This window comes from Euleptes europaea, chromosome 1, assembly GCF_029931775.1.
Source record: "Euleptes europaea isolate rEulEur1 chromosome 1, rEulEur1.hap1, whole genome shotgun sequence".
Taxonomy (NCBI): domain Eukaryota; kingdom Metazoa; phylum Chordata; class Lepidosauria; order Squamata; family Sphaerodactylidae; genus Euleptes; species Euleptes europaea.
The window spans coordinates 58547813-58560409 of NC_079312.1; the positions used below are offsets into that span (position 1 = coordinate 58547813).

The 12597-nt window shown below is 44.4% G+C and overlaps 1 protein-coding gene across 1 annotated transcript in view; it reads left to right on the forward strand.

Annotated features, from left to right (window-relative positions):
• The first annotated feature begins 687 nt into the window (after positions 1-687).
• The window catches only part of LOC130475217 (fibroleukin-like), a 77543-nt gene continuing 65633 nt past the window's right edge, over positions 688-12597 (forward strand). Inside the window, exon 1 of the mRNA XM_056846962.1 lies at positions 688-911. Coding sequence (XP_056702940.1) covers positions 688-911 — 224 coding nt within the window. The remainder of the gene's footprint in view (positions 912-12597) is intronic.

The window sequence follows — 12597 nt, forward strand, 5'->3', positions numbered from 1 at the left end:
CAGCCTGGCTAGTAGAACGGTGAAGATGATAGTTAGCTGTCATAATGTCAGCCCTTGGCCCACAGAACCAGAAATCACCACAAAGTCATATAGAGTCCAAACAGATGGCTTTTACTGATCAAATAGGCATACAGTGCAAACGAATAAAATGACAGCTATGAGAGGCTCACTAGCTGGGAGATATTATAAGGCAGGAAAGGCGGGAGATTACACGCATGAATACAGTTTCCCAGGAGCTGAGTTCCCAGGCCTAGGTATGCGACCTTGGGGGGCAGACAATACAGCACAGAGTCAGAGGCAATAACGAAACCGAGATAGCAGCCTGACACCTTTCAGCTTACAGAAGGCACTTCCACCAGGCAAAGTTAGGCAATTTCCCCTCACACTGCATGCCCCTTTCCATGGTTTGCAAACTCCCAGGCATCAGGTGTTGCTTTGCATGCTTTGCATGGTTGGCAACCCTAATAAATAGGCATAACTAGCCAGGAGCCTTGTACTTTAAAGATTAACAAGTTTTTAGCCTAGCATGGGCTTTTGTGAATTACATGCGCTTTAGAGTGGCCGCCTGGTTGTGACAATAATGGCGGCGGTTCTGCAGTGATAACTCTGTCGGTTCCCCCCCCCATCGCATTCGCCGAGTCCCTATGAGGAGGAAGCGGCGGCGGCGGCAGCAGCAGCTGGGCGGCCATGGGCTCCCTGAGCAGCCAGGTGTGGAAGGGGCAGGGGGGAGCCCCGCGCGGAGGGGAGGCGGCGGTGACTGTGGCCATGAGGGGCGAAGGCCACGGCAGGAGCCACTGGAGCCACAGCGGGGCGGCCAAGAGGAAGCGGGGTGGCCATGGGGATGGCACAAGCAACAGTGATGGCGACAGGGAGGGCGATCGGGAGGAGCGGCTGCTTAACACCCCCAGAAGGTACTGAGTGGGGAGGCGGACGCCCTAGTCTGTGGGTCTCTCTCACCCCACACAAACACCAGGGGATAGGGGAAAAGCTTCAGCAAGCAGTCTTTGAATAAATGTAGATTGTTGTACCATACTTAATAAAAATAAGACATCCCCTGAAAATAAGCCATAGTGTGTCTTCTTGGAAAAAATTAAAAATATAAGATGGTGTCTTATTTTCGGGAAAACATGGTACCACACTGAGGCCCCTCCTCTCAAATTTCAAATTTCAATACCTTTATTGGCATACCATCAAGCAGTCGATCAAATAAAACCAACCCTCTAAACATCATTTAGCCTCCGCCTCTTAACAATTTCATTAAAAAAATTTAGCCACAGATTCAATAGTCTCAGAATCTCGGGAGGATAACAACAATTTGATCTTACTATCATCAGCTTGATCTACATGATTTGAGAGAAAGGGATCTAAAAGGACCGCACGAATTTCACAATAAAATGGACAGTACAAGAGCATATGGTCAATACTTTCAATCTCCCCCAAGGCACATTTACACACCCTGGCAGAGTATGGAATTTTCTTATATCTTCCATACAGAACAGCAGAAGGGAGAGCATTAAAACGGGCTAATATAAATGCCCTCCGGAGATGAGGGAAAGTAAGACAGGACAAGTACTCTGGCAGGGAATTTGATATTCCCCATTGCAGTGGTGAGCATATTCCAGAAGCTAGACTTCTAAGTTCTTGCATTTCAACATCAATAATTCTTTGCTTGATCAAAGCATAAGCTGCTCTCTCAGAAAGGAGCACCATATCCTCAACACTGAGCCCCAAAACAGTAATTCTTTTCTCAATATAAGAAGACCATACAGATATTTCCGATGCAGAGAGCATATTAGCAACAAGGGGATTAGTACTACTCCTAAAATGTAGACGCAACCAAAATTTAATTGTTGTAATCCATGCTTTTGTCTCCAGACGTCTTTGGTTTGTCTCCAGACATATAGCCGCATAAGACACACATGCTGGAGGCCCCTCCTCTCCCCAAACCTTGCCTTCTCCAGGCTTCACCCCAGATCTCCAGAAATTTCCCAACCCGGAGTTGGCAACCCTACAAAAAGTCTGACCCGTCAGTCACCAACATCAAAAAATCTCCAAGTCAACAAGGGGACACAAGAACACACCTCAATGTGGGATATGATATTTACTCTCTCCATCAGTGCAATGGCACACACATTAATAAATAAGTTTGCAGCTTCAGAGAACAAAGTTGTCCCGAAACAAGGGCCTTATATGCATGACAAGTTTGCCTTGGGTTTGACGCTCTCTTAGTGCACAGTTTTCTTATCCAAATTCTTAAAACATTATGCATGGGGCATACTGGCTGAAGAAATCCTAAGGATGTTAGTGGAGAAATTGGCCCATGCATATTTCCCCAGCCCAAACGCGAACTAGTGGCAGAATGGTCAGAGCGATGTCCTTGGTGTTACTTGGTTATCCACCCCCTTTTTTTGGGGGGGGGGGTGCATGTGTGATTTCCAACCCTCTTGCTTTTTTTTGTGATTGTCTGTGGTTTATTTTATGGCAAAACAGTGCCGTGGTTTGGATTCTTTATTTTTATGTGGAAAGAACCCCTTCTTTTTTTAAAAAAAAATGGTGCATTATCAGTGATAACATGATTAAAATATAGGATTTTTTAAATGTAGGGCAGACCCCAGTAAATACCCACCCCCCTGCATGATTACTTTACTCTTAGGTAAATTGACCCCGCCCCTCTGATGATGAGGGGATTCTCTGATCTGTGATTGGCCGGTTCCCCCAATAGTTAATTCATCTGAGCTAGGCAATGGCAATGTGAGAAATCCCACTAATGGCGCTGATTGCACATGTCTTCTTTATGGTCATAGACCCCCTATATTACGCACAATTTCCCCACAAACATAGTACCATAAATGCACCTATACAGTGAATATAAATCACCAAGTCAACGAGGGGACATGAGAACACACTTCAATGTGTGTTATGATATTTACTCCCTCCATCACTGCAATGGCACACACATTAACAAATAAGTTGGGTGTGACTCAACAGGGCTAAGAATGGCTATCACGATACTCCTGAGAAAACAAGAGGGGAGCTAAGGTTGTACTCCTTAAAACATCAATGGGAATACATACTTGTAACAGTAGGTGAAATGTTTTTGTATGAAAAAACCTACACCCCACATCAACCAGTGATTATGATCGCAAAGGAACAGGGGGGTGGGGGATGAACGGGACACAAGTGCCTTGCCGAATAATTGTATCAGCAATAATTTGATTATATCAATTAAAAATAATTCCGTGCAACTGGGGGAAGGGGGGAGAACACAATGGGGGGAAATTAAAACCCCAGCAACAAAAATGGCTTCTGGGGCTTCTGTAGCTTCGAGGGGTTTATAGAAGTATGGGGGAGGGGGAAACAAGAGGGTGGTCATTTGGGGCATGCATTGAGAAGCCCACCATTTGCTATATGCACAAATTGCATAAATTTGACACGAGTTGAACTCAAATTGGAATGTAAATTTGTGCTAAAACAGCATTGGGAAGACTTGGGGAAGAGTGGTGTGGAACAGAGTTTAATTTTGAAGGACTGAAAAATCAAGCATAACTCCAACAAAGAACCAAGTCAGACCGGCGGAGAATGTGAGTCAAAGTACCCAAGCATAAATGCTCTAGGTCCCTGATGTATGCCCCAGCAAATCTTACCTCTTCTGCTCAGGGAACTCATTGCATCTTATCTGTACTGGGCTTTTTGTAAATCCTCTTGGTTACCTTTTCCAAGCAATGGACAGACAGACAGACAGAGCAGCTACTGAAGAAAGCAGGAAACCTCTATTTGGCTGAGCATGTTAAGAGATACAAAAAGAGCAGCAAGGTAAGCAAAATCTTTGGAAAGCTGAGATAGCAGAAGAGCTGTACTACAAAGTTGGTGGTTCAAATCTCACTCACTGCTATGAAGTCACTAAGTAGCCTCAAGAAGTCATTCTTCACAAAGGTTATCTACCAGGTCCAATGCTTTTTTTCCTGCTTACCCACAGCATTGTTTTATATTAGTGCACCTTCTGGGATTTCCCCTGCTTTTCCACAATCTTTCTAAAAACTGCAATAGTTTGGGAAAGTTTACAGTAGAGAGAGGGTGGCTGCTGTTGCAGAGCTGTAAGGGGAAAGGCATTTCTCCACCTCAAAAGGGGGTAGAGATTTACTTTTTTTTTAATGAAAGCTGGGAATTCACAGCGCTTGCTTGGGGGGGTTGTGGCCCCACTCCCGCACTCACCTGCTCCAAAGGAGACTCCAGCAGAGGACGGCCTTGCCCACACACCCTACGGTTTAACTTGCAATCTGCACAGGCTTGATAAATAATTGTATATTTATTTTTGTATGTGTGTGTATATATTTTGTGAGACCACTAAGGAAGGCCTTTAGACCAAAACACATCTGGTTACAGTAGTTTGTGTGCTACCAAATTGTATTGCTTATATATGTTAGTTTTAATACCTCTTATGAGGCTTCTGTTTTTAATCTATTTATGAATTTGTGCACAATAAACTATTATTTTTATAGATTTTTACTGGAAGTGACATGGTGCCACAGCCAGAATAGTGTTTGTTTGTTTTTTAATTTCTTCCAGTCGCTGAAAGTGGTGGTGAGCAATGGGAGCGGGGGGGGGGGGGCAGAGGATCTCCTGCCCCACCAGGGGACTCAGACCTCCTAGCTCTGGCTCATGAAAGTTTATGCTGGAATAAATTCTGAGAGTCTTTAAAATGCCACTGGTCTATTTTGCTGCAGCAGTCTAACACAGCTACCCATCTGGATTTATCTGTTCCATACGCGAATGAAATGGAAACATGAAGAGAAATAGACATCTGCCATCATCTTGTCTGGTTGGGCCTGTGATAATGTGGAGCTGAGGACTTCAGCAAGTTAATATGACTCACAAAGTTACACTGTTCTGCGCATACTTCTCTGAAATAATGAGTCCGAAAGATTTCTGCCATCCCAAACCTCAAGTTCGCTTCAATAATCTTGAGCCCTAACATAGTGAGGGTCTCTTTGGATTTAAGAATTAAGTTTCACCTAATTTAAAATTCTGAGGTTTCAGATTTTCTTCCTTACCCACTGTGGGTGAATTATACAAGTAACACTCTGACTGATCTGCATTTATCTGGAAGATTATTAGAATACAGCTATATCTATCCTCCTTGGTAAGCAACAAACAAAACAATCATTTATATGTTTTGAAGAATTTCTCTGAATTCTATTCAGTTTATTGCTGTAGCCTGAGAACCCAATAATGTGGCAGTAGCATTGACATGAGTCTTTGCATATCCTACAAGTCATGGTACTCCCAACTGTATGTATTTGCATTTTGTACTGCCCTCTCATGGTGCAGAATCTAATGATGATTAGTTACACAGACATCCTATGACAATAGAGAAGAGCAAAAGTCGGCTTTCAGGGAAGGAAATCCCTGTGCTCCCCAGGTGTCTGTGCGTGCCAGAAAATCTCTGCCATCATGAAGCAGGAAGAGACTGTTAGGAATGAGCAAGGAAGTGGAGCCCTTGGCTCCAGCAGAGCAAAGTTTTTAGGACCGGAAAACTGGAAGTAAAAAGTTTGCTGAGATGTTGCAAATAAGCTGTGAAATGTTCACTGGGATCCTGAACTAGACATCCAGCTCCTATTGGAAGAGCGACAGGGTCTCGGGAAAAAGTCTCAATGAAAACTAACCTGTGAGTTGCCATTTCTACAAATCTATGAAAGAGGACCCAGAGGGACCATTAGGTCAGGGATATTGCCGTTGCAGTCTTTACAATCAGCGTCATTAAGCAACCGGAAAACCTCTGTTTCCTTGTCCTTGTTGTTAACCCTGCTAAACCCATCAGGTGAAGGAACATGAGTCCACTAAAATAGCTGCCGTCGCCACCCTAAATCTACAGAGAACTTTGGGGGCGACTGTTCTCAGGCACATCTTTTTTCTGGGCAGAAAGGTAGACTGGGCGAAGAAGCCATTCACAGTCTGTAATAGATTGTCTCCTTTTCCGGGCCTTCACGTCGTATAGCAGTCCTAATAAGCTTAACAATCATCTTCTGATAGATTGGAAGCTGGATCAAGAACAGGAAGTAGTGAGTAGGAGTAAACAGTCAGCTCTTGCAGCTTGGACAAAGTAGCTTGGATGAAACACCCTAAAAAATAATCAAGGAATGACACATAAGATGTAGACAAATCATTAGATGGCTTTGAAAGAATATTAAAGAAAGTCACTGATGATATCAGTGGCTGTTGGCCATGATAGATAGATGGAACATCCGAGGTCAGAAACAATGCCCCTCAGAATGCCAGTAGCTAGAGGGCAACATTGGGGGGGGGGGAGGTGGCTTCCCAGAAGCATTTGGCTGGCCATTGTTCAAAACAGGCTATTGGACAAGACGGACTTTTGGTCTGATCCAAAGGGCTCTTCTTACATTCTTACAGTTGTGACTTCTTTCTTCTCTTTAACAGACAATTTGCACATTATGACAGAGGTTGGGTCTAAGATCCCCACCCTTGTAACAGTCCAATGGGAGTTGTGGGTTCTCCTCAGTTTCCACATGTGTGGTGCTCAATTCAGACTGAGACCACTGAGAAGGGGCTTTCCTGCCATTCTCTCAATTGGAAAAGCTGCCCTAAGCTCTTTTTACACCTATTGGGGAAACTTATACATACTCATATTTTCCCCATAGTAAGCATCTTGGAAGTGGCTTTTTCCAGTGAGAAAATAGCAGGGGAGGAAAGAGTTAAAGCTTCCTGTATCCCCATACTGTTCTGTTCCTTGACAAAGCAATCCCAGCCGCTAAATCGGCAATAGAACATAAGATGTTTCAAATAAACATGGGAGAAACTTTAATTTACAGTTGAGCTCATACATGAAATACCAACGTGTAACTGTGCCCTCCTCTGCAACTAGGGAAAGGGTGTAGGAAGGGCATGCTGGTTTAGAGCTGACCAGGCAGCAGCACTATGTGTGTACAGCACCAATTCACACAGAGTATTTTGAAGAAAAATGAGTAGAAAATATGTCCGAATTAAAAATGCACAAACCGGAGCTGCATAGATTTAATATTCTGTTCAGAGATCTTTCCTAGAAAATCCTCATTAAATTCCAATTCTGACTTATTGCTCTCCTCTTGTTTTCTACAGCTTGAATCTTTTCACAGGCACACCCTTGAAGGAGCATGCTGATCTTTGGTCATTACTTCTCCAAAGATCTAGAAATCTAAAGGGAACCATCTTTGAAATAGCAAGACAAGAACAGGGAGGATCAAGCCATACTATGTTAGAAGTTTCCCATAGGTGGGGTTGCCAGCTCCGGATTGGGAAATACCTGGAGATTTTTGGGGCAGAGCCTGAGGAGGGTGGGGTTTGGGAGTTCAATGCCATAGAGTCCAATGGCCAAAGCAGCCATTTTCTCCAGGTGAACTGATCTCTATTGGCTGGAGATCAGATGTAATAGCAGGAGATCTCCAGCTTGAACCTGGAGGTTGGCAACCCTACCCATAGGACAGCATGATGCTGGATTTCTCAGTATGAGAAAGCCATCCTATCAGGAGGCAGAAGAGGTTTCCCTGGAAATATGTATATAAATCTATGCAATGGTGGGAGGTTTGGACTGAGACTGATGGGAAGGCGGAGAGAGTGTGGAGAGCAGCATTGCGGGAGGGCGACAGAGAGGGAGAGGAAGTTGGAGGAGAGGGGAAAAAAGGGTGAGTCCCAAAACCTTAAAGAGCAATTAGTCAAAGCTGAATTGTTTTTCTAAACTCTTAACGAAAACAAAGAGTGGGGCATGGCCCAGATGGTGCCAGGGGATCAAATAAACGTCGCACTCAGGAAGCAGGTGCTACTGGGAATGTTTCCTGCCAGCCTCCACTGCTGCTCACAGCTACTTTTATTATTTGTTATTTTTCATGACTGCAGCTGGGGTTTCCCTCCAGCTGTGTGGAAATATGTTTAAAGCTGGTTGTTGCTGGAAATAAGGAAAGGGAGGACTCACGAGGGCTGATCAACAAGCCTGTAACTTTAGAGTTTCTTGGGAAAAGTACAAGGAACCATCTGGATTCGGTTTCCCTGGTGAGGCTGGGATTTCCTTGTCTAGTCATGAAAAAGTCCCCCTCCATCAGCTTCTCCAGCGAGGCTTTTCCCCAGATCACGCTGGAATTGTATCCGTGCCATTGTTCCTTCCAAAACAGATACATGGCTCCAATTTCATGAGGCACTGAAGGCAGCTAAGAAACACTTAGTCCAGGGAACACCAAACACATCTTATGGCATCTCTCTTCAGAGAATTCTTGTCTTCATGCCCTACAATGCTTTCTGCTCACCCTGTCAAGCCTCTCATTTTTATGCAGCTATTGCATCATCTATTGTCATTTCAGCCAGGTTTCTGGTGCTGCAGCAAGTCCCAAGCGACGGTAATTTGTACTGTGATCTGTGTTCATACCTGGCACCATCAGGTTTTCCATGCCTCCTGAAAACATGGGGCATCTGATTTTGAGAAACCAATCCAATATCTCTTATGAAACTATAGAAGAAGAAGAAGAAGAAGAAGAAGAAGAAGAAGAAGAAGAAGAAGAGGAGGAGGAGGAGGAGGAGGAGGAGGAGGAGGAGGAGTTGTATTTTATATGCCAACTTTCTCTACCACTTAAGGGAGACTCAAACCGGTTTACAATCTCCTTCCCTTCCCCTCCCCACAACAGACACCCTGTAAGGTAGTTGGGGCTGAGAGAGCTCCAAGAGAGGTGTGACTAGCTCAAGGTCACCCAGCCGATTTCATGTGTAGGAGTGGGAAAACCAACCCAGTTCACCAGATTAGCATCTGCCGCTCGTGTGGAGGAGTGGGGAATCAAATCCAGTTCTCCAGATCAGAGTCCATTGCTCCAAACCACTGCTCTTAACCACTACACCATGCTGGCTAAGAGGAAGGGTTAGTTGCATTCACAAAGTTGGGTCATTCTCTAGAACTGCATTCAGGTTTTTCTATAGAAAAGAACAGTTTTTTAAAAAAATACATCTTGATGCTGGATTGGTCTGAATATGTTAATAGTTGTGTTGATGGGGCAGGGTAATCCTTTTTAGCTTTATAATTCATATTTTCCCAAGTGATCTGGGTTAGTAATTTGGTCAGCTCACCATAACAGGACAAATAAAAGAAAAACTTCCATGTAATCACCAAATTTTGTTTGTTGTTGGAAGCCAACCCAGGTAGAACAGGCAAAATTGGGTTTAACCTGTAGCAAAGAGGTACTCTCAAATATCAACTGTGTCTGTGTGCTTACTCATGATGTTGATAGTACAAAGAGCAAAATGGACAGTACATAAAACGCACTTGAAGCAGCAGCACAGTGAAAACTATCTCTATGATCTTGTCCTACCAGTCATAGCACTGGAGGTCCATTTGGACCTCAGCTTACCAAGAATGAAAGCAATCAGTTCCCACAGGAAAGGTCATTAAATGAAGGACCCCTGATCTTCTTGGAATTAGAATGCATCCTAGCCAACTGTTATTCAGCCATCAGGTAGGGATAATTATAACCTGGTGTTGGCAGGTGGGTTGAATACAAACAGCTCAAGATTAGCCTGATCTGCCCTAGAAACTGTGATACACTGTATTCTGTACCCGGAAGCATTCAGAGCTCTGCAACTGGGTCATCATTGAACTGCAGAGCATCTCTGCTCAAAGGTAACCAACACCTCTCTCTTTGAAGCAGTATGACCTGTCAATAGGGCTGCAAACTCCAGGTACTAGCTGAAGATCTCCTGCTATTACAACTGATCTCCAGCCAATAGAGATCAGTTCACCTGGAGAAAATGGCTGCTTTGGCCTATGGACTCTATGGCATTGAAGTCCCTCCCCTCCACAAACCCCACCCTCCTCAGGCCCCCACCTCAAAAACCTCCCACCGGTGGCAATAAGAGACCTGGCAACCCTACCTGTCAAACATGGACTGCTCCGTACCTGTTCTCATTCTGTTCCTTGTTGCTTCATTGCATGTTTGTGTCCAGCCCACTCTACCCACCTGCCTCTATTACAGGTCAAGTCCATTGGTAGAGCTCCATCAAACACAACAGCAGGGGATTGTAGGCCTGTTGGAAGAGAAATTCAAACTAAATCAGTCAGTTTTGTTGGCAGAGAAACTAAAGTAGTTGATAATTAATTAATCTCAGTGCTCTATTTGTCGTATCTCTAATTCTCAGGTGAGCCCCAATATTTTCCTATCTCATTCCTCTTGCTTACCTTGCAATCAAAGTTACGACAATTCCCATTTAACCTGAGGGGAACTCAGGCAATGATGTACCAATATCACCAATTATATCTACGTGAGGAAACCCAGGTTCAAGTCTAATATTCTCCTTTGGGCTGCACTGACCCAAAGGAGATTCAGTTGTGACCCACACTGCCATCTGACTGTAGCTTCTCAAAGTCTAATACCCTCCTTTGGGCTGCACTGACCCAAAGGAGACCCAGTTGTGTCCCACACTGCCATCTGACTGTAGCCTCTCAAAGAGCATTTCAGCAACGGGGTTATTACTAATGCACATTATTTCCTGTATCCTAGGGTGAAAGCAGATGTCTGCTTACTGCATGCTCACTGCTTACAAACCTCCCGCATGGCAGCTCTTAACCGCATGGGAAGGTAGCCTTCTGTAGGCTCCGGACATGTGGTGAGCCAAGCCTTATCACACTCCTGCAACCCATTGGAAATCCATGGAAACAGAACTGTGTGGAAAAGCTCAGGTCATCATGTGGCCAGATTTCTCATCTCACCTGTTTCCCAACTCTTTCCAAACAACCAGCTCACTGTTCATTGAGAGCTGCGGCACAAGACGTTTATAAGTGGTAAGCATGCAATAAAGGTGCATCTTCATCCCACCTGTGTCCAGTGCTTTGGAGGGCAAATCAAACTGCCTCTTGAAAGCCTCCAAAATAAAAGGGGGGAAATCCACTTTTATATAGGCAGGTTTTTGCTCATTAAATAAGCATTTGTTGCATTTCTGACACTTGGATTTTGACTCAGTTCCTCTTCCCTCATACTTGAAGTCGGGGCAAATTTCATATGGAAATGCTTGGAATGTGCATCAAATGCTGGTGTCCCGTGATGCCACATATTGGCATAAAAAGGCAGAGAACATGCCCATGGCAGAGAACTTGCATCTTGCAGGGTGTACAATCACCTCAGAGAAGATATCTTGCTCACTTGTACATAAATGCAGTTTTCATGGCTTTGCTGACACAAAGCTTGTTGTCGGAGCAGTGGAAAGGTCTCTGCTTGGACCTATCTTACCCGGTTCATTGTTTATGAGATCAGGCCTTGGAAAAAGAAACTGTTGCTCTCTGTGCTTGCTCTTAGAGCCTCAGGATGCAGATTTTCCATGAACAGCCATGGTTGGATGTGTACTGCTGTGAGCTTACGAAGGCCAGTAATGGAATATACAGCTAAATATATCAATCCGGAAACAGCTGAATGGCAAAGTCCATCCATTTATTACAGTTCTGTGGTTAGTTCATGCAATGCATACACTGCATTATTCACCTTTCTTTCCTATTACGGTCACTAATAATGACCCACCCTCCATTAGCCTAAAGAGAAAACCCCCTGGAGTCTTTTATGACAATATAAGCACCTGCCCAATGATAGGAGGATCTTCCTAATCAGTGGCAGCAACCCTGATTCTATTTCCTTCTGCAAATTTTATCTGTATTATTGGTGTATATAATTTCTAAAGTGTGCTTAGTGTGCACAGTGCTTTTAAATACTGATCTTGTACAGCAAGCATCTGAGGAACGCCATTAATATTCCATTTTATAAATGAAGACGTAAGTCTGAGAGACACTTACCAAGAGCCACTGTGTCAGACCAAGGAGACCCAGGTTCAAGTCAGCCTTAAAGCTCAGTGGATGACGGTGGGCTAGTCACTCTCTCTGTCAAACCTACCTCACAGGGTCATTGAGAGGAAAAAAATGAGGGATGGAGAACTGTATACACCAGCCTCAGTGGGTCTGGTTATGAAGAAACGTCAACTAGTTACTTCAGGAAGAGTGGGAGCAATTCCGCTAATGGGGGTAATTTCATTAGCAGAGCATGACTTGCTTGGCTCTCCCCTGCCCGCTGTAGGTTCAAATGATGATCCCAGGGGACAGGGACCCTCAGAATCAGCACAGGGGGAGTTGGTAGTCTGCTGTGGGAGGGCAAAAATTGCCCCCTTCCATAAGAACATAAGAAAGGCCATGCTAGATCAAACCAAGGTCCATCAAGTCCAGCAGTCTGTTCACACAGTGGCCAACCAGGTGCCTCTAGGAAGCCCCCAAACAAGACGACTACATCAGCATTATCCTGCCTGTGTTCCAAAGCTCCTAATATAATGGGCATGCTCCTCTGATTCTGGGGAGAATAGGTATGCATCATGACTTGTATTCATTTTTACTAATAGCCATGAATAGCCCTCTCCTCCATGAACATGTCCATTCCCATCTTAAAGCCTTCCAAGTTGGCATCCATCACCACATCCTACATAAGAACATAAAAATGGCCCTGCTGGATCAGGCCAAGGCCCATCAAGTCCAGCAGTCTGTTCACACAGTGGCCAACCAGGTGCCTCTAGGAAGCCACTAACAAGACGAGTGCAGCA